At 42.9% G+C, this 27602-nt stretch overlaps 1 protein-coding gene across 3 annotated transcripts; it reads left to right on the top strand.

Annotated features, from left to right (window-relative positions):
• Window positions 1–58: 58 nt before the first annotated feature.
• Window positions 59–26562, top strand: otogl (otogelin-like). Of its 3 annotated transcripts, XM_084363557.1 has the most exons (58): window positions 59–140; window positions 542–584; window positions 929–974; window positions 1234–1312; window positions 1422–1514; window positions 3170–3324; window positions 3909–4030; window positions 4572–4777; window positions 5330–5454; window positions 5742–5848; window positions 5959–6065; window positions 6221–6346; window positions 6431–6539; window positions 6624–6670; window positions 6757–6902; window positions 7012–7138; window positions 7260–7437; window positions 7510–7634; window positions 7975–8184; window positions 8818–8986; window positions 9132–9206; window positions 9437–9480; window positions 9710–9875; window positions 10384–10491; window positions 10658–10796; window positions 10916–11026; window positions 11567–11701; window positions 11848–11994; window positions 12100–12219; window positions 12440–12556; window positions 14892–15048; window positions 15236–15262; window positions 15389–15568; window positions 15651–15929; window positions 16030–16147; window positions 16235–16314; window positions 16450–17327; window positions 17718–17895; window positions 17974–18116; window positions 18198–18221; window positions 18343–18435; window positions 18527–18716; window positions 19029–19246; window positions 19631–19772; window positions 19867–20052; window positions 20203–20415; window positions 20666–20770; window positions 20889–20996; window positions 21148–21249; window positions 21343–21447; window positions 22130–22170; window positions 22278–22341; window positions 22538–22716; window positions 22862–22966; window positions 23041–23160; window positions 23362–23407; window positions 25577–25656; window positions 25784–26562. In XM_084363557.1, exons 1-58 carry the CDS (start codon window positions 68–70, stop codon window positions 25982–25984), a joined length of 7917 nt encoding a protein of 2638 aa, XP_084219683.1. In that variant the 5' UTR covers window positions 59–67; the 3' UTR covers window positions 25985–26562. The 3 variants fall into 3 exon arrangements, 2 of the variants coding, with proteins under 2 accessions (XP_084219683.1, XP_084219684.1); XM_084363558.1 differs by lacking the exon at window positions 10916–11026; XR_014623355.1 differs by lacking the exons at window positions 25577–25656; window positions 25784–26562 and having other exon boundaries at window positions 23045–23160; window positions 23362–23409.
• The last annotated feature ends 1040 nt before the right edge of the window (window positions 26563–27602 follow it).

Here is a 27602-nt window from a genome sequence, read left to right as displayed (position 1 = left end):
CCTTTCCTCCCGGGACCACTGAGATGCACCGTTAACGTTTCGGCCGGACTTCCTTTCGGACTCTGAGATGAACTTAAAGTGGACAGTGAAACGATTTCTTCTTATGTCGTTTTCAATCTCCCACTTGCTGTTACTAGAGGGTGAGTCTGACACTTTTGCTTCTCCACAGAGTTAAAAATGTCTTGTGATAAAGTTATTAGCATCATATAAGTCAGGGATATTAATGTGTCTGCCACAGCTAGAGGGGAGTCAAGTTTCAAGAGTGTTTTTTGAATATTATTGAAGTAACCTATCTTTCTGTTTATGTGAGATAATTTGCTTTTATGAATATCATAAGCATGTAAGCCTATTGTATAACTGTTCATCCTTACTGCCCCTTAATAGTGTTGTGTCCTAACTTGGCATCTAACTGCTGAATCATTACAAATGACACAGATGTTGATAACTAAAATGTTTCTGACTCTGAATCTTCATCTACCTACATCTAAAATGTACCACAACTAAATGTTTATTGTATTTTTGTGTTTATGTTTGTGTTTAGGAGCTCAGAGCCGACTTACAGTGGCAGAAGGAAGACTACAGAGGTGAGTTAAAGGAGGAAGTTAAATAAATGATTCTCTGTCATCATTGGCGAGGCCAAAATATAAGCAATATTTTGTAAAATAAAAAATAATCCCATTTATTTTTTCACTATTAATTGTCATACATCTGTATGGGCTTATTACACTGATGCCTGCGCTGGCACTTTCTTTTTCTGTCACTAGAGTGTGTGCCGGAGACAGCGTATGAGTGTGTGCGTTCGTGCACTCGTGTGTGTAAGGGTTCAGTAAAGACTAGTTTGGAGTCTGAATTCAAGTGGTGTAAAGTGCACTTAAGTCTCCCCTCTGACTGTTTCTTCCCACTAATGTGCATGTTTGTGTGTGTGCAGAAGGGCTAATGCACTTCGGAGGAAACGGGATCTCCTCGGGGAGGAGGTTGGTACACTACACCTAAGAGAACCAGCGGAGGTCAGGGCACCCACATGCGCACAACACGCTAACCGACACAAAGCTGTCTTTGTAAAGAATGAGACACACTCAGTGACACATACACCTTCTCCCACTCAATCTGACGCAACTTTTAACTTATAGCAGCGGTTACACGAATGGTACAGCACAGTGTCACTGAGCTGTTGAAGCTTGAGGATTGTTTAAGGAACTACTCTAAGTGTTTATTGTTTTCTCGTTTTCCAAGCCATACAGACCCCTGCTGTCGGAGGGTACTCTGTCACGCAGCATTTTGCATAACTACACAGCCAGGGATGCCTCTTCAGGTAAACACGCTACTTATGAGGTGACCCTAAATGCATTTAGAGAACTTAAACCTTTCACCGCCCTTATAAACCGGGCAAGTCAACTTGAATTTGTTCGATCTTTTCCCAGAATATTGCGGCTGCCTCAATGGTGGCTGGTGTCAGGAGGGCGGTGTGTGTGACTGTGCTCAGTTCCAGGCACTGGGAGACCGCTGCCAGATCAGTGAGTAATACACCGACACACACCTACACGTCTGGTGTCAAGCTCAGATTCCTCAGAATCTCATTCACATGGCGAACTTGTTGTTGGCGGGACAAGCATCATTCCCTGTCTGCAACAGACTAGTTCGTTACCATGTTATAAAGGAATGAGTGTGTGTATGAGATTGTTTCATATGAGAGTCTCCAATCATTCAACAAAGGTTAATTACAGTTCCTGCATACACTCCAGTATTAATTATAAGATTTCCCCCGGATCTCTCTCGATCTCTCTGTTTTTAATACAAACCCACCATCGTTGAATAAACTCACCCACCCACCCACTCATGCACGGATGCATACACACACACACAGAGGGAGAGAGAGAGACTTAACCCCCTACAGCAGCAGATATAAAGTCACTTGCACTAAGGTAATAGGGTTAGAGCTGAGTGATGGAGTTTCTGGTTTCTATATTCTGAACAGACTCCTTATACAGTATATCAGGAGATCTGAGGTCACAATTATTGTAAAGACATTTTTTCATTTCAACAGACTAATTTAGTGTTGACACACATGTTGGAAACAGTATAGTTTCCTGAGGGACCTGTTGTATCTAAAGTGAGGCTTTCTAAAACGGAAAATTCTGAAATAGACTATTTGCAAAAAAGTTTAAAAATGTGCATCTTTATCAAAATCAAGTAAAGAAAGATACCATGAAAGTGGGTCATAACAAGATGTCTCCAAAAAAAATCATAAAAGATTAATTGAAGATAAATTATCAAGCTTTCCAGCTGCAATACAGATTTTTTTAAGATCAGGCAAACAGAGCTGATTCTGCAGAACACATGTTCTGGAAGTAATCAATAATGTAGGAAAAATCTCTCAATTTGAAGCTTGGGTATTTATACAAGAGCGCTCCCAAAAAGTTGTGAGGCTGCGTAAAAAAATATAAATAAAATAGAATGTGATCATTTTTTACATATTCTCAATAGAAAACAGTACAAAGACAAAGTATTTAATGTTTTACCTCATCAACCTCAGCAACACATTTCAAACAGGGGCAAACAAAAGACTGGGAAAGTTGTGTAATCCTCCAAAAACACCTGTTTGGATCAATCCACAGGTGAACAGGTTCATTGGTAACATGATTGGTTATGGAAGGCTCAGTCGTTCATAAGCAAAGATGTGGATGATACAGGACATTACTTCATGGACTCGAGAACAACAGTTTGTTTGCAAATGATTGTATTCTGTTTTTATTTTTGACTTACACAGCATCAACTTTTTTGGAAACAGGGTTTAGTTGCTATTAATAAAAGTATTATTCACCAATTGTACTGTTTCAGATTTCCTTTTGCATGACGAGCCACTCACTGATAAAATTAGAAAATGTGACTCACTGTCACCAGCTGAGGATCTTAGGCAGCATCTTGGCATAGTGCAGCTGTGGGGAATTCCTGAAACAAAGGGCTTTTTTAGAAATTTAGGTATTAATTTTCCACTGATAGGTTCAGTGAAATAAAAGATGATGAAAGACGTAAAGATGATAAAACAGATAGGATGCATGACTAGAAAAGTGTCAATTTCTGCTGAAATTAATTTGTGTCACCACGTGAAACTAATCCACTTCATCATTACAAGAATCTTCTGTGAGTGAATCGCCAATTTTCCTCTCAGTACCTAACCAGGGCCAGGATAGAGATGGCATCTGCAGGTCATGGGGTCAACACCACTACGAAACATTTGATGGGATCTATTTCTACTTCCCTGGAACCTGTTCTTACGTTCTGGCCCAGGACTGCCACTCAGCTACACCACAGTACACGGTGTGGGTAAGAGCATTCAGATTCTCAAATTAAATATTCAATACAGCGCATATAGAAACCCAGAAACCTTTGAAAACAGTTAATAAGCCACACCGTTATGTTTCTTGCCACAGAAATGTTTCTTCAATACCATGGGTGCAGTGGTTTGTTTCAAGTCCCCCAAAAAATGCATTACATGTACATGTCCTCTCTTTTGAGTAATGTTTTCTCATAACTATCTTGTCAAACTGCCAAGAGCCACTGATGGGGAAGTAATAAATTGTTGATTGTGGTCTTCTCATGCCATATGTTGAAATAACAAAATTATAAGATATCACCAGCCTCACAAATAATGCTAACTTCCTACTTCCTAAAGTGTCTCTGACTGTCTGTCCCTTTCAACTGTTGTCATACATTGTTTCATAATCAAAATGTAAATTGAGTTGTTGCAGCACTTCAGAGAGCAAATCACAAAAACCATTTGTGGCAGACAAGTGGCTGTGTTCCTAGAATGCTAGCTTAGGTTACAGATCATGGCTAATCCTTCCTAATACATTTCTATGCTTTCCCCCTATTTGACACTTTAAAAAAAAAAATCCTTGTTTTCATAGGTCCACAACAGCAGAGTGTGCGATGGGAGTGTATATTCATGCCCAAGAGCTCTCAGTCTGTTCTTCCCAAATGAAGAGGAGATCCACATCTCTGGATATCAGGTCCACCAAGGAGGCCGCAGGTGTGTGTGTGTTTGTTTTGTTTGTGTGCAAAGATGTAGAAAGCAATAAAAAAGAGATCAACTTTGAGTCTTCAATAAAGACATTTCGCTACATAACTGTAAGAACAACTGAAACGGGAAAAACAACTCAGGTAAATCAAAAATCAAATCACTTTTATTTATATAGCCCAAAATCACAATCACATTGCCTCAGTGGGCTTTACAAGCTGTACACCGAAGGACATCCTCTGTCCGTAGACCCTCGATTCGAGTGAGAAAAAACTTGCCATACTGAGAAAAAAAAAGCTTTTAACAGGGAAAAAAAAGATGGAAGAAACCTCAGAAAGAGCCACAGAGGAGGGATCCCTCTCCCAGAACGGACATACATGCAATAGATGTTGCATGAACAGAACAGAAAAACAAAATCACATTTTACAAATTGCATTGACAGAATATCTGATACAGTTACTCACCACTCCGAGCGTAAAGTCACAATAGAGAATTATTAGCATGATTTTCAAAGAGCTCACTTACTCTGTCACCTTCTTCACGCGCCTGTCAGGTTGAGTCTGCCTCAGACTATCGCCGGTGTGTTTATTGAGCGGCTGGCCGATTACTTGCTGGTGAAGAGTGTGTTTGGCTTCTCTTTGGCCTGGGATGGAGGCTCCGGCGTCTACCTGAAGATGAGCGAGGAGCACCAGGGTGCCCCCTGTGGCCTGTGTGGGAACTTCAACCACCTTGCTGGCGATGACCTCACCACCACCCGTGGTAAGACCGGCCCGACCGGCCCCTCATCCTCTTATCCCTTCTCTCAGCACCCACTCACCTCAATTATTGTTATTATACACTCAACACTGATTCTGACCAATTATATTTGCGGTGGGAGCTGGAACGAGCAGAGTGGATGGATAGGGGAGAACTGATAGTTTGGGGTTTGAATAGCTGTAAGGAGCAAGTCCTTCTTCAGATGACCAGTAATATGAACTGCAGCTTCCTACTTGTTTGAGCAGAGAGTTGTCCTGTAGAGTGACGATGAGCCCAGAGAAAGAGTAAACAAGTGGAAAGGCTCTGGCTATTACGCTGCCAAGGACACACACAGTATAAATCATACTTCCTCTTCATGCTCGATTTTATTTTGTATCAGACTTCTATTTCATGTTTAATGTAAATGTGTTTGATGACAATGTAGAAATGGAAATGGTTGTGTAGCTGTACATTACCTTCACCCCGTGTATTCTGCATTTATTATCTGTATCTTTTAGCCTGTGTGATAGGTTTACATACTGTACATCCTGCATATGTGTTGGCTGTGTGTTTTAGGCATTCGGACAGATGAGCCTGCACTGTTTGCTAACAGCTGGGCAGTGGACCTGCCGCATGAAAGAGCCTGTCCCTCAGTAGATCTCGACTTCAATGGGCCCTGTCATTCTGAGTCAGACATGGATGTGAGAACCACAGAAACATTTAATCTGTTCAGTATTAATTTTGGCATATACTAGGGCCTAATGTTGACAGTGTAATGCACACAAAGGATGCAAATGTAATAAGACAAATTAGGCTCACCACAGTATACTTGGTAGAAAAAATTAAATAAGCAAAGTTAGCTTTTTCATTATTAAATCCTCCTTTCGTCCTTGTGTGTTGACTGCAGCAGTGTTTTTCTTTGTCTCTCTGTTATTCTATTATGTGCATTATATTCATACCACTCTGCATTAATTGTCAATCTGTGCAGGATGCCATAGAGAAATGCAGTGCACTTCTCTTCTTCCCATTTCTGTCCTGTCATGAAAACATTGACCCAAATCCCTTTGTGGCCAGCTGTGTGTCTGACCTCTGTGTGTAAGTCAATTGATTATATCAATTGATAAATTTAACTTTTTACCCTCTTTTCTGTGTTTTGTTATGAGTGTAAGCCCAGTTACAAAAGAAACCTTTTTCTTTTTTTTCAGATCTGATGACGAAGAAACATTTTGTCGAGCCTTGGTTGAGTACACCCGAGCCTGCTCACATGTCGGATATCCAGTAAGAGAGTGGAGAGACAGTTTCCCTTCTTGTAGTAAGTTACCACTGTAGCTCCACATTCTCAGTGAAAACAGCGTTGTTCATTTCATACACGACATGTCACACTTGTCACAAATGTCAACATTTATTCCATGCTCGTGTTCTGTAATCTGCCACTGTGTGAAACTCAGATGTGTTTTTTTTTTGTAGATGATGGCTGTGAGGACAGTTTTGTCTATCGAGACTGTATCAGTTGCTGTCCACCCACCTGTACATTTGAGAAAGAGTGTCTGGGAACCAACCTACATTGTCTGGATGGCTGCTACTGTCCTGATGGTATTAAATTATCTTTATAATTTATGTTGAATAATGTTTAGTTGATTGACATCTAAACTTTCCCTCTAATCCTCTTTCCCACAGGGCTTATCCTGCAAAATGGAACATGTATCGCTGTTTCTCAGTGTCCATGTGTTTACCATGGTACATCCTACGTACAAGGACATGTGCTTCAACAAGGATGTAGTGTTTGGTGAGTGTGGACATATAATCATTCGTGAGCATGTACTGTAGCTTTGTCAATGTGCTGTTGACCTACCGTGTGTTCTTTTTTTAGCGTGTGCATGGGAGGAGTGTGGAACTGCACCGAGAACAACTGCACAGGTGAGGTCACGCTTTCAGAACAGTTCATTACTCAAGGGGGGAACTGTGAACTCAGTATTATTCCTGTACCTCTTCTCTCTTCTTAGCGGAGTGTTCAGTGATAGGTGACGTCTTTGTGACGACATTTGACGGCAGGATGTTCCTCCAGCCGGGGGCGTGTCAGTATGTCCTGGCCAAGAGCCGCAGCAGCAGCAGATTCACCATCACACTGCAGTACACCACCTGTGCAGAGGTAGCGTCCACGATTACTTGAATACAGCTGTACAGACACTTAACCAACCCTGCAGGATTATTTCTACGTAGATGTAACTGGCCCTTGTGTGTGATCTGTGTGTCTGCAGCAACAGGTGTGTATTCAGTCAGTGACAGTGGTGTTAGATGAAGATGTGAGTCGTCAGATCACTTTGACCAGAGAGGGGGAGGTGATAATTGGTGTCAACCCAGCACCTGTCCTGCCCTATGTTGATGGTAGGATTCACAAAAGCTCTTTGATACACCACAGGTTTATATTTTGTATCAAATACAGACAGATCACACTGGAAAAAATCCTATTTGTACTGTAACATAAACTTTCTTTCTGGGTACGTAGATGCAATGGAGGTGCGGAGGCTGACATCTGTGTTTACAATGCTGAAAGCAGGGTTTGGTCTGAGGCTGCATTATGATGGTCGAGGTGGGCGGGTCTACCTGCAGCTGGACAGCCAGTGGCGTGGACAGACTCTGGGCCTTTGTGGAACCTTCAATGGAAACCTACGAGATGACTTCCTGTGAGCAATGACCTCCTACTAATAGATCAATGTTGAGAATGTCACTTTACCTGACTACGTTTGTGTGTGTAGGTCTCCAGCGGGTATGATAGAAGGCACTCCTCAGCTTCACGCCAATGCTTGGAAGGTTTCATCTGCTTGTGTCGCTCCAGTCAACCTGCCCATCGTAGACCCATGTGAGATGAACCAGAACAATGGTAATAATGCCTTCATCTTTGTCTGTATTATTTTGGGTGTGCTTGTTATTTTAAGCATATTTTAGTATGAGGAAAATGGAAGGGCTGGCCTGAAATCAAGCTACCAAGTGCCTCTCATAAGGAGGATAAACATTTAAGGCTTAAATGTCGATGCAGCTCTGCAGACTGCACTGCACATCCTGACATCTTAAAAAGTATTAATTCCTGGATGGCACTGTGAGTTATACAGGTTTTAGTTGCAGGGTATCATAGTTTGTTCAGACTAGAATTTTGAATGTGTTTAACAAGGTTGTGTGTGTGTGTGTGTGTGTGTGTGTGTGTGTGTGTGTGTGTGTTCTAGTATTCTATGCATCGCAGTGTGAGGTGCTTGTGGGGAGTGTGTTTGCTCCGTGTCATGGCTACATCAGTCCAAACGTCTACCAGCAGCAGTGCCGCTACCAGGCCTGTCGTTGTGGCAGCAGCTGTTTGTGCACAGCACTGGCTCACTACGCTTACCTCTGCTCCAAACACGGAGTCAACATTGATTTCAGATCACAAGTCTCTGAATGTGGTGAGTGCTTGGCTTCTGGGTCACTTTTGTACATACAGTGTTTAAATACTCAAATGTATGACTTTAATCTATCATCAGATAGATTAAATATGTTTAATTGGTCATGAGAACAATAATCTCAGCAGGATCACTGAAGCACACTCGCCAGTAAAGTTAGGCTGGACTAATCTTACTGTTAAATGACAAGGACTGATCTGAATGTTCTCTCTAGAGAAGCATAACACAATGTTTGCCTTTGTTCTCCTGATTCAAGCACAGTCTGCTGTGTTGATCAATAATGGATACTCCTTGATCTGACATTTTCAGCTTAAATCTGTTGTTACAGTTGTCAAGACGCCATCTATGCATGCTTGCATAGCACTGCTGATCTCTGATAAACATAAATAAAAAGAGAAAACAACCTTTTCTTTCGATAATGGGTTGATTATCTCGTTATCTCAAGACAATAAAGCTTGTTTTCTCAAGGTAAGGAAATGACTCAAGTGTGATCTCAAGATACCAAAGCTTGTTTTCCTGGGATAACAAAATAATTCCCTCGCGTTGTTGAGATAACAGCATTAGCAAAAAACTATTGTAACTGTTTTCGGCTTCTGAGGTGTGCAATGTATAAATTGTTTGTGTGTATGTACACAGGAGTGGTGTGTCTTGGAGGCATGCTGTACAGCTCTTGTGCGTCGTCTTGTGGGCGGTCCTGCCGTGGTCTGTCTAGCACGGAGACGTGTAACCCTGACGACTGTGCCGAGGGGTGTGGCTGTCCAGATGGCAGTTACTATGACGATGTGCGCCAGCGCTGTGTGCAACTGTAAGACTTCACCACCTCATATATCATCGTAATGATGGCCATCAATTGCAATTTGGCAGAAGCGCACACGCACACACAGGCAAACACACAGACAGCATCGTCATTAGTTAACGTAATTAAAATAATGTCACGAGTTTCTCCTCAGGTCTCAGTGTCACTGTTACTCCATGGGTGGTGTGTCACAGCCAGGGGAAGTGACCTTCAGCGCCTCTGGCCCTTGGTGAGTCAGAGCTGGCCTTGACCTGCACTGAGAAGTGAAAACTCACTTTTTTAACTGCACACAGTGTGGCATCCGCTCACACAGTGCCTGATACATTTGAGAAAGCAATTAAAGCTTGAGTGATTGTCAAATGAGACGTAGAGCACTTAAACTAACCTTGTGTTTGATAACATTACTCTCCTTCCCAAACACTCACCCCTTTTTCTCTCCCTCCCTGTCTCCTCCATCAGCCTGTGCAGAAATGGGAAGATGGAGTGTGTGCCAGAGGAAAAAGGTAACCTCTCTGCACTCCCCCCTCCCTTCAGTTCCTGCTCGCGTTCGTTCCAACAACAAAGTGCCGTTTCAGGCTGTGTCCCTCTTGCTGAAATCAAGAGCCTTATGTCTGTGGTTGTAGCTTGTTTCCCATGACTTGCTGTTGCGGCTGATTTTTAAGGCGACTGAGGCATTGATTTTCTTGAGTGTGTGTGTGTGCGTGTATGTGTGTGTGTGCATGTACAATGTAGAGCCAGACAGTGTCGAGGTCGGGGAGTGTCCAGAGGGGAAAGTGTATCACAGCTGCACCGAGCAGAGAGGAGGCGTGGCCTGTGCACAGACCTGCCGTAATCTGATGTTGAACCTCACCTGCCCTCCAACCACACCATGCATCCCTGGCTGTGTCTGTCCTTCAGGGTAAAATTACCTCAGCCTTACATAACCTTCAGCCTTCCAATGTTGTTTGGTACTTTTGGCTTTAAAACACCTTAAAAGTCAATTTTCCAGTTCACTCGGCTAAACGTACTATTTGAGCGATTTCCTAGCTTCCAGGGAATCAGTTCTCTCTGTTCATTTCAGTATGGTATAAAAACTTACTTGCAGATTTTGTGAAGAATGCTTGAAATCAGTGCTTCATTAGAGCTTCTTGTCTCTGCCTGGAAGCTTGAGTGTTAGTCACTAATTATTTGTAATGAGTGGGTTGTAATTAGTTGGTAAAAACACAGGTTTAGAGTTTTTATATGTGTATTTACTCATGGAAGACAGATTTTCTCTACTGCCTTAAACCTAAAATTCCCAAGTGAATCCACCTTCCACACTTCAGGTTACATAAACCTTTTACTCACAGAATTGAGGAATTGATTAACTACACTATGGGTCTGAAGTCAGGTGTTGGCCTGTTCTGAGTCATGTTTTTTCTTTGAAGGCTTGTGCTGCACAACGGGGAGTGTTACTATCCAGAGAACTGCCCCTGTGCCTGGCTGGGCCTTGAATACTTGCCTGGAGAAACTGTGGAAACATCATGTTACAAATGGTATAACAGAGATCTAGGATTTTCCATTTAGGACTAGAACAAATTTCTAACAGGCTGTATCAGATCAGATAAGATTGTATTAAATTTGTAGAATGAGTTTCTTATTTGCCCCACATCTGTTTTCTCTTTACTGTTCTCATGTGCATCCATCTGTCCATCTCCTCAGTGTGTGTCACCGTGGCTATTTTAACTGCAGCTACTCACCATGTCCAGCTGTGTGCACTGTCTACAGCGACAGGCACTACCACACCTTCGATGGCCTTGAGTATGACTACCACTCTGACTGTCAGGTCTACCTGCTAAAAGTGAGTAGACTGTGTGTGTGAGAGGATCTATGTAGGTACTGTCGGGTGTGCACATAAAAGTGGAAAATGATAATGGACTACTCAGTTTTGGAACTGAAATGCTAATCAGACTGTGTCAGAGACGTGTGCGAGAGATGGAGGAGCAAAGGAGGAGCATCCTCCACGTTTCCTGGCCAAGACTGATTTTGATCTGGGAAAGAAGATCCAAGCTCATTTCTAATCTTGGAAGAGTGAGTGGTTTTTAATTAGAGCAGATTAAGGTGTGTATTTGTGTGTGTTTGTGTGTGTGTGTGCCGGTGGGTTTGCACCGTGGTAATGCTAGCAGACGTTGTGCAAAGCTGTAGCAACACAAAGGGACCAGTGTTCACTTCAAACCCCAGGGCTCCTGCGCTCCCAGGGATATAGAATTAGAATTAGCAGAACAGACATTCCAATTCAGACACAGCAGACTGCCGGCCACCGTACAGACCTGAGAAGAATGGGGAAGCAGGTCAGAGATGTGTTTTAATAGCCTAGAGTTGCTTCCTCTTCTTGTCACCTCTCATGTAACCAGAATGCCCGTTTCCTCAACAGGTAGAAACAAATTCCAAGTTTGAATCTGTTGTGTGGCATTCAAATGTTGCATCTTTCCCTTTGGCTATGGTAAAAAGAAACTGTGAACAACAAACAGAAACATTATATTGTTATTTTGGGACAGTTATGGGATGAGAGGAGAAGGGCAACGCTTCCCTGCCTCACAAGAGTAATATTTTGTCTTCCCCTCTCACCAGAGTGCAGGAGAAACCGAGGTGTCCATTGTTGCCCAAAACAAGGACTGCTATGAGAGCGGCATTGTGTGCATGAAAATACTGGTCATTCACGTGGGACTTACGAAGATCTACTTCACCGACAACTCCGGCAACCCTGTATGAACTATACACACACAGTCACGCTCTGTCTTTACAGATCAAGCTGTGTACCTGTCTCTTGATGCTTTCAAGAATATAAATGTTAAATATATCAATAAAAGACCAGTGATTTCTGCAAATCAACTTTGTTTTTCCTTCCTCAGAGCCCATCCACTGTCGTAGGTCGAGGGTCAGAGTTTGAGCTTTGGAAAGCAGGCTACTACACTGTGATCCACTTCTCTAATCAGGACCTGACCATCCTCTGGGACCGCAAGACAACTGTACACATCAGAGCTGGACCTGAGTGGAAGGTCTGGACTGGGAGTTTTTAGTGTTCTCAGATAAACCATATAAAGTATATTTAGAATCAAAACAATCAAAAAAGATGACTCTATGTTTGTTTGTTTTTCTTCTAGGGACTTCTCAGTGGGCTATGTGGAAATTTCGACAGTGTGACAGTGAACGATATGACCACCTCCAGCCACATGGAAGTCAATAATGCACAGACCTTTGGAGATAGCTGGGCCCTGGGACAGGTATGAATCAGCTCAGCTCCTCTCTTCCATTAATTCTCCCTTTACCCTCTTTCCTCTGTCTGTCTTTGTCTTTCTCCCACTCCCTCCCTCTTTCACTCCTCTCCAGATTTCTGTCGCTCCTGTAATTTATGTGTGCTTCTCTCCCTCGAGTCCACGGTGATATTTAAGAGTAATCAGACCCTCGATCACCTTCTCTGTGTGTGTGTTATGTGTGTTTTAGTGTGAAAGCGAGTATGTGGTCGAGCGACCGTGTGAAGGAGACTTAGGCAGACAGCCGTATGCCAAGAGGGAGTGTGCTCTCCTCTACAGTGATGTCTTTGCACCCTGTCACAACGTGGTGAGTGTCATTGAAGTGACGCACACACCCATACACACAAACCTCCGTATGGAGTGAGTGCAGCTGTAGAAAGGTTATCTTGCTTGCACCAGGGGAATAGGGGTTGGTGAAGGGTTATGGGAACAACTCCTAACTGATCCCAGCAAATACACAGTCCCTCAGAGACAAATACCAATTACCACACCAGATGCAAGGCTACACAAATGCACAGACACACACCGACAGCAAATGTTTTATTACAGTATAGCATTTCTCTATATGGCCAGCAGATGGAGCCAAGTATATACATGCACTGCAGCCATAAATCTAACATAATACTGCGACACCCAGTTCACTCACTTGACTTATTTAATTATGTGCAAAAAACACTTTCAATAAAGATGAACACTATTGACATGTGATAATTATTCCTTGCAAATAGGTGTTTTTCATATAATTCGATTTTTAAGTGGTGCTATTACTTCCCCTCTAATTTAGTGCTGCGATGACACATTGTTGAGAAGTAAGAGTAAGTGAATCTTGTTGATTCTTCATATTTAGTTTTTGTAACCTAGCTCAGAGACCAAATACTGCTGATTTGACATCGAGAGTGACTAAAATGACTTCCGGTCAACCCAGATGTTGTGTTTCTTAACCTTTTCCTTTGATATATTCTTATTGTGCCCTTTTTGTTATCGGACTAAAATAGTTTCAGGAGGTACAAAACAAAGTGCAAATGGCATACTGTATATATGTGTGTTATCTGGCACTGTAACTTTGTGTATTTTTGTGTGATGATACATTTGTTTATAGATTAGTGAGGAAAACGTGGCCATCAGTTTTCATTCAGAGAGGAAACCGTTATATTAAAGACAGCTCAGCATATTTGATATCTTGCGATCTTGGATGGTGTCCACGTGGTTTAATAGTTGCTTTAGATAAAAGCTTTAGCAGAAACGATGTGATGTAATTTAATATCAAAGAAAGTTTCTCACAAAAAAAAACAGATTCAGAGAGTAGAAGTGGCTATCAAGTTTAAATCTAAAAGGTCATGGTTACACATTCAGAGGTTTTCCTCTTGCATTCAGACATATTCATATTCAGACATACAAAAGTAAGTACCACATTCACACCAGCTTTTAAGATTTTTTTTCAAAACACAAGTAAGGGAAGTAAGAATTAATAACACCAGCAAAGTTAGCCAAACATCCATATTTTAGTGACTTTACTGACATTTTCTCCATATCCTAATTGGAGAGAAAAGCACCCATCCGAGGAGCACTGCAAAGACACAGTCAGTTAGCTTGTTTTTTTTGTATTATCTGCAGTATGGGACCACTTTAAATGCCAATGACTTTGCTGTAGGGACACATACAAGGGTCATACATACATAGGGACAAGGGTGACTCCATTCATACAGTGACAGTGTGTACTGTATACAGTTAAACGTTTACACATCCTGTACAAGGTACTTTTTTTTTTTTGGGAACTGACAAATGCTGATATACAAAGTGATATGCTTAGAGGATTTGTATTGAGGATATGATAGGATTAAAGAAATAGTATGTAACAGTTCTCCATTAACATTTCTAAAACTACTAGATGTATGTTTTTATATATTTTTTCTTGAGTTGTGTACTTTGTCCCAAAAGTTTGCAACAATGTTCAAACCCAGATAAATCCATAATTTTATCCAAGGGTGCGTTTCATTCGGTCACCTATCAATGACGTCATATCTCCTTTACACCCTCTATTACACAGGAAAAAGCAGATGATACAACAAAGGGTGAGGGGAGAAGTTGTTTTACTAATTAGCGATAATTAACACAGATTTTAGATTGTTGGATTGTTCAAAACCATTATAAATATCTGCATCACTCCAAAGTACCTTTTCAGTAACATGACTGTATCTAATCACTGCTGCTGCAAATCTCTGCCTAATCAATATTTGTCCTTCTCACATCCAAAATGATCAATGATCAACATCTTTTAAATTTTGCGGGGATAAAGTGTGCTGTGTGTGTGCATTACAGTAGTCAGTGTCAAAAACTCAGATGCCCAGTTCACCCCGCCATTGGACAGACCAACTCATTGCTGATTCATTGTGTCTGTCTGTCATAGAGCTAATCTGATCCCCTCTGCACCAGAGGTTGACCCACATTGCTTTGTCGTGATGTCTCATCACTCCTTCCCTGTCTGAATTATTGAAAACTACTCACCCTCTAAACAAGACCTCCCCTAGTATCCCCCAGTGAGATTTGGCCTGGTTCACTTTATGAATGTTTGTGCCTCTGGGTGTATATATGTACAGAATATGTGTGTTTGACCACCTATACATGCTGTGTGTGCCCTCCAGGTGGATGTGGCCTGGTTCTATAGGAACTGCCTGACGGACACATGCAATTGTAACCGTGGCGGAGACTGTGAGTGTCTCTGTACGTCCATCGCTGCATATGCACACAAATGCTGTCAACAGGGGGTCACGATACACTGGAGATCACCCTCTGTCTGTCGTGAGTACACACACACACACACACACACACACACGCACACACATGCTCATAACACATTGGTCTACTCTGTGTTGATCATCAATGGTGACTCCTGCTTACCTCTTTGCATCAGCCAATATTAAACTGTTTTTCATCTCAGTTGCATATTATCTCAGTGCCTCATCACTTCTGAACCCATCTCTTTCAGCCTATGATTGTGAATACTATAATCAAGGTATGTATGACTGTGAGTAAATCGTTCTCAGAGAGCTATTTTGTTGATTGTCATTTCCAAACCTTACTCACCACGATTCCCCGCTAGCTTGTCACCATCTTCATTTCCTCTCTTTCTTCCCCACAGAGCTAGGTGATGGCCCATTTTCCTTGGTGAGTGCTGTTTCTAATGACATCATGTTTGGAGTGAATCGCACCAGCAGCTCAGTGTTTCCTCTGGTGAGAGAGAGACCAGGGCAGTTACCTGCACCAGGCCTCTTGTTCAACTTTATGATCACAGCAGGCCTGCAGAAGGACAGAACATCACGTGAGCATCCACATTCACACAATTACACGTGAATACTCTTTGTATTTTTGGTACATTAACCCTCATTTGCTCATTTCTCCAGGTGTCCCTGTGGTGTCACTGGAGTCTGCAGAGAGACCAAATTATTTCCTTGTCGTGTCAGGGCGCAGCCATCTGCAGATGGAGCGCTGGAGTCGAAGGGCGGAGTTTAGTCGCAGGGCGACCTTTATCCAGCACCAGGGGCTTTTTCTGCCAGGTCACACCTCATTCGAGCTTGTCGGCCAACCTGGAATCTTTCTGACACTGACACGCACTGCTGCACAAGCTCAGAGATACGACAACTCCGAGGGCTTCAAAGGCAGCAGCAGCTTCACACTGGAGGGTCAGGAACGCATGCATGTACCCAAAACCAAAACCACACATACATCCATTAACATACACACAAAATGAACTAATCAGGTGTTTTTCCTCTCCTCTGGCAGAGAGCAGTTTTGTGATACCGTACCGTATGATGTGTGAGTGGCGCTACCAGGCCTGTGCGAGCCCTTGTGTCCGCACGTGCAGTGACCCAGATGCCACACGCTGCCAGTTTCTGCCTCCGTAAGAGGCCTGGCTAATTAAAAGCATTTATTTTACAAAATAATCTATGTTTCGCTCAGGTGCTGAAGTGGTTTGTGTGTGTTGCAGTGTGGAGGGCTGCTTCCCACGTTGTCCCAAGAACATGGTCCTTGATGAAGTCACCAGAAGATGCGTCTACACAGAGGACTGTGAGTGTTTCATCTTTAAAATTCCACTCAAAAATATTGCTATTGTTTTCCTCATGCACTGTATGTATATTTTATTTAAGAGTTGTTTTTAAACATTACAAAATATGTACTTTTGATATTAATCATTTCCACTAGGTGTGTCCCTTCCCCCAACTCCGACGCCGTTTGCATATGTGACGCGGTCCAACAGAACAACCACAGCACCACCACCAACAACAACCACGACTACTACTACCACCACAACAAGGCCCACAACCGCAACCACCACTACTTCCACAACCACTACGACCACAACTACAACCACCACCAGAGCAACGACTACCTCCTCCACGACTGCCAGGCCCACAACAACCACTACCACTCCCACTACTCCCAGTACAACAGCCACTGAGCGCGTCGCCACTCCATCTACAAGTGCCCCTCCCACCACCACTATTGTTTCTACCACTTTCGCTCCAACAACCCAGCCAGAGACAACCACTCTCAGCACATCTGAAATGACCCCGACTCAAACTACGGTAACCACAGGGGTCACTGCAACGGTCACCACGACAACACCCTCCATTATATCTACTGAAGCTACTACAGTCCCCTCGACTTCCTCTCCTCCATCACCTACTACTCTCGCTTTCACTACCTCGGCCACCCCTCCGACCACCACCACTGTTACCACACCATCTCCAGTAACTTCCACCCCACCTCCTCCAACCTCCCCCTCCACACAGCCACCAACCACCACAGCCGTCACAACTTCCCCCACCTCTGTTCCTGAAACCACCATCGAACCTACAACCACCCCTCAACCTACACCAGCGGATACAACCATCAGCATAGATACCACCACCCCAACAGACGCCTCAACAGTTGTGACAACGACAGCACCGCCTCCTACAACAATCGTGCCAACTACTGAGCCCGTAACCACCGAAATAATCACCAGCCCCGACACTTCACCTATAACAGAGGAGCCATCAACCACACTTCCTTTCCTCTTGCCCACTTCTCCCTGTACGGTAAGTGTCGCTGTTGTAGTTCAAAACGCAGCCACACTGCTCACAAACATGCACACAAACACCTTGAAGATAAATGTGTGTGTATTGAAATTGATAAATTGGGTCAATTATACTAGGTGTACTATGTAACTGATTATATACATGAGTGGTTTCAAGTGTCTATAGACCTTCTCCACAGCAAACATTGTTACTTGCCATAGTAGGAAAAGCACAGGTGAAGCAGAAATATTGTTAAAAATGACTTAGTAAAACTTTAAATCATCAATATGCAATTATTGCTGTTCGTATGAGTCCATAATCAATCTGTATCTGTATATACAGGTAGGCAGTAAGTAATACAGAGTCGATATGGAGATATAAACGTGCATATCAAAATGTTTGTCTCCCCAGCCTCCGTACTCCTACCGTATTGATGAGTGTGCTGAGCTGATCTGTTTTAATGGAGAGCTGCTGCTTCACAACTCCTCTCTACACTGTCGCTACAACACCACCCAGCCCCAGTGCAGTCTGCTGGGCATGCCCATCCTCATCAACACAGACCCCTGCTGTCCACAGTGGCAGTGCCCCTGTAAGTTCACATGTTAATAGTGATTAAAATCCATTGTTTGCTGCTGCTGATTTTATTGATGCAATTTGCTGTTTCCAGGTCGCTGCACTGTGATGTCAGACCTGCGTGTTATCACCTTTGATGGCAACAACGTGGCTTTGTATGATAATGGCTCCTACATCCTGGTTAGCCTGCCCAGAGAGACTATTATTGGCACCGTGGAGAAATGTCCAACCAGCCAGGTACAAACAAATAATGGAAAATGAATTCTATTACATGACATTTAAACAATTTTTTTCTGATCTGTATTGTTTTCTTTGTAGAGCGTAAACTCCATAAGACGAACAGTAAGTACAGACTTTTTCTTATTGTTCACTACATTTATGTTTGCATCATAATCAAAAGCTGTTATTTATTCAGTAAATATTATCTTGTATCATTATATTTTCCAATTTCACTCCCCTACAGAGTCCAACAGGTGGAACATCTGGTTTGTGTTTTAAGAAGCTGAACATTACTACCTCCTCCTACAGAATCATTATCAACAGACTGGATCGCAAGGTGAATCTCTGCCTAATTTACTGCCAAGAGTTCAACTTATCCCACGCAAATAACGCGGTTCTTGTGTGCCTCTGTGTCCATCTGTCTCCAGGTGACAGTAAACTACAGACCCGTTCGACTTCCGTTCTCCCGTCACTCTCTTTATGTGGAAGACACAGGCAGCATGTACTTGATCCACACACCTGGTGGGGTCAGCATACAATGGTATCACAGCACAGGCATCATGGTGCTGCAGTACATCACAACTTATAATTCATCTGTGCCCACTCGAGGCCTGTGTGGTGAGTCCACACACACACACACGCACGCACACACACACACACACATACACACACCAGCGTTGACTGCATCAGCACCAGCCTCATTTATCTAAGTGCCAGCTATCAGCACCTAAAGGCTTAGTGTCTAAACAGCAGCATCACTTTGACTCTTCTCATTATGGGATATGACAATTTGAGATGTCGAGAGCCATTTGGTTTAATTAGGTGGTTTCACACACACACAATATCTTACTCCACATTTGCTCACTGTCAATGCAGCAATATAACTCACACACACATGTACACCAAACATCTGTCTGCCCATTATGTCAGGTTGTTGTGATGGAAATCCAGAGGATGACCTGAAGCTGCCCAATGGCACAGTGGTCAGGGAGTTGGGAGACATGATGCTCTTCCTACAGGCTTGGAGAGTCCACACCACAGATGAAACCGAACACATGCGCAGGGTTGGAGACAACTGCACCACCGGGGACTGCTCCACCTGTCTGTCCATGCTCCGTCAGAGAGCCTTCACACCATGCCACAGCAAGGTAGCTCGATCGTGAAGCATGTGTTTAGTTATTTTGCCATGACTTTAGTTCTGAAAAGAGATGTTGATTAATTTGTGATCATGATGAAGAGGTAATGAATACACAACAGTTTTGACAATTAATTTGTCATTTGAGTAATTTATCTGATAAATATGTCAAAAATTCTCTGGCTCCAGCCTCTGAGATGTGAGGATTTGGGGTTTATCGCTATTGTCTGAACCGAATCTTCTTGGGATTTGAACTGCTGGTCGAATTAAACAAGCAATTCATGACACTGTAGGAAATTATAAACCATTTAATGTGTGAACCGATCCGATAAATCAATGAAGACAATATTCATTAGCTGAAGCCCTACATGACTCTGGCCTGGTTGTGTGTTTGCAGGTCACACCGGAGCAGTTCTGTGACATCATTTGGGCGGGGGACCTGCACTACAAGGATCACCAATGTGATTTTATGGCGGCGTACGTGGCGGTCTGCTACACACATCAAGTCTGCATCAGCTGGAGACGACACAACTTCTGCCGTAAGGAGACAAAGAAATTACACACGCACACGCAGATGCAGTCATTCGTGTTTGTCATCTGCTCATGCATTGCTAAACGCCTGTCATCCTTTAGCATTGCGGTGTCCCCCTGGTAAGGAGTATCAGCCATGTGTGAGCACCTGCACCAGTCGCACCTGTCTAAACAGAGAGTACTACGAGGAGACCACCTGCTCCTTCATCAGAGAGGAGTGTGTGTGCCGCAGTGGAACCATCCTGCACCGCGCTGACTCCCCTTACTGTGTAACTGAGGATCGCTGTGGTGAGTGACAGAGTAATTACATGTCATTGTGATGAAAACTGCACTGTCAGACAGTCTGATTAAGTTGTGGCCTGTGCTTTATATCACTCCTAGACTCACATACCTCATAGCCGAATCATTAGCGTATTTACTTGACTCTGATGTATCCAGTGTGCACAGATAATGAGGGTAACCCCAGGGCCCCGGGCGAGGTGTGGAATGGCTCTGCTCGTAGCTGCTGTCTGTACAAGTGTATGGAGAATGGCTCTGTGGTGGCTGTTGAGCCAGACTGCAACTCTGTCCCTACGCCGCTGTGTGAGAGGGAGGGAGAGTATGTGCTAGACGTGGTGGAAGAGGGAGCCTGCTGCCCAAAGAAGATCTGTGGTGAGTTTAGAAATTAAGTCCTACTTTGCCAAACAAAACATCTGATGCAAACACAATCATCTAGAGATTGTATTCCAGAGATGATTCTTTAATCTTTTCTCTTCATTCTGCCAAGTCTCCCATTTATTGTAGCTAAGCAGTATCCACAAAATCCTTTACATTTCAGAGATGAAACTCATATCATAAGAAGTGAATATAATAAAACATCTTTTTCCTCCACTTCTTTTTTTTCTCCTTCACTACTTGTTAGAGTGCAACATGACCATCTGTGACAGCGAAGCTCCACCTTGTGAAAATGGGAACAGGCTCGTGATTGGTTACAGTGCTCTATCCTGCTGCCCAGAGTACAGATGTGGTGCGAACAAACTTTTATATCTCCTCACTTTCCTAAGTTTTTAGATCCTTGTAACCTCTTTTTTGTGGCCTAAACTTATACTTTTACTAACTGCTTTGCTGTGACTGGTCTTTCTCAGAGTGTGACCCCATGGCATGCCCTCCTGTGTCTGCCCCCAGCTGCAGGGAAGATCAGTTCCTAGTGGAGGTCAGGGGGGAAAAAACCTGCTGCTACTCTTACCTATGTGGTTAGTTTTTAATAGTTCATACATCGGACGAAAAAATTAATTCGGAAGTCTTTGGTGTGTGGTTGGCCGTCTGCTACATCTCCACCTTTGACACCTCCATCAATTACAGCAAAAAAAACTGAATGTGTTGTTTGTGTCTCTGTGTGAGCAGTGTGTGAGTCATGCATTGAACCCATTCCAACATGTTCACATGGAGAAATTCTGGCAGTGGATCTTAACAACACCAACAGCTGCTGTCCTCAGTACTATTGTGGTAAGTTTGTGTGTGTGTGAGATATTGTGTAAATGTGTGTTTTTGTATCTGTGTCTTTAAAGGGATTTTTATACTTTCTCTAATGTGTTGCAGTGTGTGATGTCAACCTGTGCCCTGAATCAACTGTGAGCTGTGCACCTGGTCTCACTTTGGTTCAAACTACTGTCCCTGGGCTTTGCTGCCCACAGCACCACTGCGGTACACACTCAAACTGTTTTTATATTATTTTATTTGCACACACGAAATACTACATAAAATCCAGATAATAAAAATAATGAGATTTGTGTCAGGAGAGGACAAGAAGCCACAAAGTTATACATTCGACCTCCTCTCTCTTAAGGAGAAAAAAACTTTAATTACAGCAAAAAATAAATCACAAATAGAAGCATACAAAATGAGCTAAAAAAAAAATCTGTAAACAATCTTATTTAAACAAAGAAATACATGAAAAATAAGGAGAAAACAAGTAAATAAAAAAATAAATATATCATTAATTAAATGTGTTGACAATTTCCCTGTAAACCATGAAATCTGAGGGAGCAAGATGATCAACCTGTCTAGCAATATGAATACATTTGGGAATTAAGTTTGAAGAAAATACTAAATGATTATGGTAAAGAAAAAGTCATGCTGTATATTTATATATAAACACACATAGCTGATGAATATTTATGTCATATTCTCAAATAATGATCCGTTTTCTTAACAGGGGGACAGAGGCCTCGTTGAAAAATATTCACATACATTCAACCGCACACACAAATGCATACACCTGCAGTATATCCTATTTGTTTCTGGTATGTGCTGAGTTAATGATGTTTTGCCTGTCACGTACTCGGATTAACTTCATCTTCAACAAGTTTCTCCCTTTTCCTCCCAGAATGCCAATGTGAGGACAGCTCTCTCCCCGTCTGTCAGGTGGTAAGTCAGCAAAAAGCTGCATCACAAGTCACTGTCTAATCAGGTTTTTGCTCCAAGGAAGAAAAAGTGAGCAGATTCAGTTAAGTCAGCACTCTGTTTTCTCTCAGGGGGAGGTGCTGGTCGAGGTTCCAGACAGCAGCACCAACTGTGGCTGTCCTCAGCATACATGCCGTAGGTGTAATGAAAGCATGACAGCTCACAGACACACACCTGATGCTAGTGTGACAATAGACGTGCTGTAGACATCGTTTAATCCATTGTTTCATACTACTCCACTGCCAGGCTCCCTGCCACCTTCATATATACCGTGAAATCATTTTATCCGTCAATTACAGTATGGTTATTTGTCCTATGTTTATATGTCTAGAGAAGGCAGAGGTTTGTCTTTTCCAAGGGGTAACAGTGCTGGGCCCAGGCCAGTCTCTTGTTCAGTACCTTGAAGGAGAGCTGTGTTACACCGTCCACTGCATGCATCACAGAGATCCAGACTCTGGATTCTACGCTATGGAAATTTCCTCAGTCAATTGCTCCCAGAAATGTGGATCAGTATGTATCAAAAACATTAAACACTTTTTGATTGATTGCAGTGATTGTAAGAAGCATTTTTTTTCTGATTGTATCTGTTCAGCATAGCTTTTACACCCTGCCTCATCCACTAATCTTCACTTCTGCATTTGCCTCATCTTTTTAGCACCAGGTGTACTCACCTTCCACAGACCCTCAGGTGTGCTGCGGCTCCTGTAAAAATGTCTCCTGTACTTTCACCAATGAAAATGGAACAGCAGAGCTTTTTGCCGTAAGACCAATGACTTTCACACGTTCTCAATGCTCTGCTTTTTTGCGCAGTACTGATTCTGACTGTGTGTGCAGGCAGGGAGTTCCTGGGTGGAGAACTGTACACGTTATGACTGTTTGGAAACAACAGTGGGAGCTGTGATACTTGGTTCTGGGGTGGTTTGCCCGCCCTTCAATGACACAGAGTGTGTTCAGGTTAGGAGCTCTAACTGTACTACAATATATATATATATATAAATTTAAGGTTAAACCATTTGTTGTTTACATTCAAATGCCCAATGATTACAGTAAATCATTTTATCTGCAGAGGTAATACTATATTTTAATATGTTTGTTTGGACGCGTTGAAATTATTTGAACGGTGTTTCCGATTAACTTTGTTTTTTCTTCCTGCAGAGTGGCGGTGTAGTTCAGAGCTATGTGGACGGTTGCTGCAAGACATGTGAGTCTCGAGATTTATTGGTGTTTCGGGTAATGCTTTGAGCTGCCAATTGGTGGGGTGAGCGCCTTGTTGCCTGGCAGTGGATGGGCTTATTGGCTGAATGGTTGGAGGTGTGGCCTGTTGTAGAGGGTGGAGATAAAGCCTGTGGTTGGCCTATCACTACATTTCCCACAATCCCTGGCTTTCTCAGTTAGGCTTGTGTACTATTAACATTTAAATCTACTGGTTCCTGTCTCTGTAATAATAAAAACGTAATTTAAGTTGTGAAGTCCGAACTTCTCAATTTCAACATTGTTATTTTATCAAGAACATTTTACGTATAAAATAAAAATAAAAGCGTGAAACAGTGGCTGAGGCGTCATTATGGATCCAACTGTGTTTCTAACCAATCTCACTCCCCATTCCTAAACCTAATCAACCCAAACAACAAAGGCAACCAATCAAAGGCAGAGGGGGCTGGGTCTGATCAAGAAAAGCAGTGGGATCCATAATAATGCTTGGCTGAGTGACTAATGCAATCAAAAAGTGTTAAACTAACGTAAACCAAGACATTGAAAAAAGCCCAGTTATCATATTTGTAATTATTATTACAAATGTTGCTGGAGCTTTTTGACCTTGATAAAGTTGCTAATGCCCCACTTAAAATGTATTGCCCATGAAGGGCTTGTAACCTGGCTCTCTGTCTTTCTCTGTCTCTTAAAGTTCCTCTCTCATCTAGATTCACTCTCGGGTACGAAATTTGACACAGTTTTACTTAACATGAGTTGGTTCTCGGGAGTACTGACATAATTCAGTCGGTACCCTTAAAAGAATTGAGTTTGGTTGGTACGCAACCCTACTGTTGACATATTCAGGAGCCAGCACAGCTCAGGCAGAAGAAATCTTTATGAAAATAAACTCAACAAAAAATAGTCAACACTTGTGGTTTCCAGATGATGACCTGTGAGCTGTTTTACATGTCCACTTTACAAAATAAGAAAATATATTTTCATGTTAAGTGCCTTTAATAAACATGCAGTGGTGACATATTGTCTCTCTGGGGATTCGGCATTGCAGCCTCGCCCGCTTGCCTGCTTCAGCAGTGGCCTTGCAGTTTGGCCAATCGGGGTGCTCCACGGTGAGCATTCTGCCAATGAGGATGTGATAAGTTTCGGGGCTTTGGAGTTTGTCGGCCCTGCTGAGCTTTTCTTTGTAGTACGTCAAATGGCTGAGGTCCTTGGCTGGCTGCCCGGTGTGACCCAAAAAAGAAGTGAAATCCATGTGCATGCCAGCTGCACTGATTCCATCCTCTGTGTGTTTGTGTGTGACACTGAACCATGCTTTCTCAACCAAACGTTAACCTTGTGTGTGTCCTCCTGACGTTCTTTGAACCGGATGGCTGCGGTCCCGATGATGCTCCCAGGTTCTGGAGTGGGTGTTTTGCCATTTACTGTTAATCCCGTAACTCCCACTGGTAGTACTAACTGTGACACAGGTACAACCACCTTGCACTATTCCCACTTACTGTGATGCTGGCATCCTGACACACAGTGACTCATTCACTTGACAGCTTTGTGTGAATGTGTGGGAGTCTATTTTTGTGTATGTGTGTCTTGTCTTGTCATTTTCTTCCCTCAGTGGTTAATCCCCAACACAGTATAACATGAACAGCATCTAACCTTGCATAAATCTCCAGTGTGAGACCATTAATCGGACAATATGCAGTGTTGAATACTTCAACAAATCAAAGTGTTAACACCAGTTTTACCCACTCATCCATTAACAAAACGCTGGAGATCATCTACTCTTTTCATACATTCCAACCCTGCAACAAATCTTTTTGACCAGCTGTGATTGGCTTAAAAGTAAGGTTAAGTTTAGGTCAGTAGCCAATAGGAGAGCCGGATCTCTGCTGTGAGAACGGTGCCCCCCGTCACCCAACTGTCAATCAATGCAAACTCCTACTGCTGGGCAACAAAGAGCCCTGCTCAATAGGCCTTTCAGAGTTGTGTGAGTGGCAGGTCTCCTCGGTAAAATGATCAAAGAGTGTGTCTGTGTGTGAGTACATATTTACCAGTGTATGTGTGTTTGTGCATTTCTCTGTGCATGTTTGAACGTCATGTTTCTGCTGTTAAATGGTATTTTGTGTTAGTGTGTATGCACCTTACTTCTGTGTGAACATGTGTGTAGGTAAAGAGGACGGTAAGACATGCAAACGCGTGGCCATTCGGACTACCATTAGAAAAGACGACTGCAGGAGCAACGCGCCGGTGAGAGAGAAGAAACGCTAACATAAAATGAGGAGGCTGAAACTAAATCCTAAACATTATTTTAAAAAACTACAGTTATGCCTTGTGTTATGCCTCCTGTCATCATCCTGTCCCCCTCCTCTTACAGGTAACGGTCTATTCTTGTGATGGGAAGTGTCCGTCTGCAACCATATTTAACTTCAACATCAACAGTCACGCCCGGTTCTGTAAATGCTGCCGAGAGAGTGGACTACAAACCCGCTCCGTCACACTCTACTGCTCTCGCAACGCCACCGTCGTGGAGTACAACTTCCAGGAGCCCGTGGACTGTACCTGCCAGTGGAACTAAAACCAGGCAGAACATTTAATAAGAGCATAACAAATGATGAGAATGTATAAATAGAGGGATAAATAATGGCGTTGCTCTAACAGTTTTACAGTACTGATGAAAACATGAAAACCAGCCATGTTTTGTTTTGTTTGTCACATAGATAGCTTTACAACACTGACCATGAGTCATAGTTGTAACTAGAATATACTGAAAATAACTGATGTAAGTGGGAAGTAGTTTTGTCTGCACATTAGTCTTTATTGTCTTGCTGTGCCAACCCAGTCAGCTTTCTAGAGCTTTCAAGTGATAGTATGACGCCATTAGCCTCCTATCTACAGTACTGTATATTAACAATTAATATCATGTTAATATCATCATTAATATCATCTGTTGCATATTTTATACATCCACTGTTGGATTCAAACACTGTTTATGCATTTTGGTTTCTTAGGAGATGAATTTAGACTCTGTACAAATGAAAGTGTTATTTGCTGCTTTGTTTTGTTAGAACAGTTTAATGAGTTTCTAAAATGTGATCTTTGCCCTCTTTGTAGTTCATTTTTAAGTAAAGTAGGCGAATAAAAGATTTAACAGTGTTTTTGTCTGAATTATTACAAGACTGACCTCATGACCTGCGATGTGTCTGCTCATTCTCAAACCGTTACTGCCTACACATACTCATCCTGATTCAGCTTTTGCAGTGCTGACAAGGTGTTTGTGTTTCACCTCTGAGAGGTTATTGCTGTGAGGGAGTCACCTCATCATAACAGAGCCCCTCAGTGGACTCAGCTTTCTGCCTGTCAATCATTTCTCCCTTTCACATTCCCGTCATTCCACATGGGCCAGCACTTCCACCACACCCTGCGTCCGAGCCAAACCATTCTCACCACCGCACTGTTGTGCACAATTTTGCAGCGCATGCTTATTTTAGAAGAAATTCTTGGACATGTCTGCTGTGACTGACCGTCATTCATCCAGAGGTGTGAAGCTGGTGGCTTTGCCAACTGAGCACATCTTAATTTATCTCAAAGCCCCACCGCATCTTCTCATCCCTCCCCTCTCCCCCTCAGTATGCCCCTCATCCCCAGCCTCCCCACCTCTCTTCTCCTCAGGAGCCAAGCTCTGGAGTGGCCATGTGCCCGTGGTTGCCATGGTGAACTGCTCTTATCCCAACAAAGACCCAGAACAAATGGGTTGAACTCATACTTGTTCAATCTCTCTCTCTCCCTCCCTACATCCCTCCCTCTCTCTCTCTCTCTCTTAGGACTCTCCTCCCTCACATAAGGCTTTGCTTCAGGGGGGAACCAGCCATTGAACTCTGACGCTGACTTTGAGCGCGCGCTAAATTCAAAGCCCAGGCTTTGCGTAAAACCAAAGTGCAAATAGTTATAACTTAGCTCAATACGAAGAAGATAGAAATGTACTCCTAAGTTACTCTCAAAGACTTTTCAAGTCAGAAAAAGACAGTTTTAAAAGTGCTTTTTGAAGCTCAGCTGTGCGTCAGCGACACAAATAGTTTGGGACTTTCCACAACCGATGTTTACGCACAGCTGTCTTGGATTTACTCATGAGCCTACAAATGGCCGAAAGCCCAGTCAGGATCTGTTGTTTCTTGCCTTGGAAGTGACTGTGTGTG

The sequence above is a fragment of the Pagrus pagrus genome (assembly GCF_965226575.1).
Source record: "Pagrus pagrus genome assembly, chromosome: 10".
NCBI lineage: Eukaryota > Metazoa > Chordata > Actinopteri > Spariformes > Sparidae > Pagrus > Pagrus pagrus.
This window is presented reverse-complemented; position numbering and strand designations above follow the sequence as displayed.

What these genes read in the sequence shown, in the direction of transcription:
- otogl (XM_084363557.1), top strand. Translation starts at nt 68, where the DNA reads ATGAACTTAAAGTGGACAGTGAAACGATTTCTTCTTATGTCGTTTTCA. An exon ending in TGGCTGCTACTGTCCTGATG is followed by an intron (nt 6,347 to 6,430) that starts GTATTAAATTAT and finishes TCTTTCCCACAG; the next exon opens with GGCTTATCCTGCAAAATGGA. An exon ending in TTGTGAATACTATAATCAAG is followed by an intron (nt 15,263 to 15,388) that starts GTATGTATGACT and finishes TCTTCCCCACAG; the next exon opens with AGCTAGGTGATGGCCCATTT.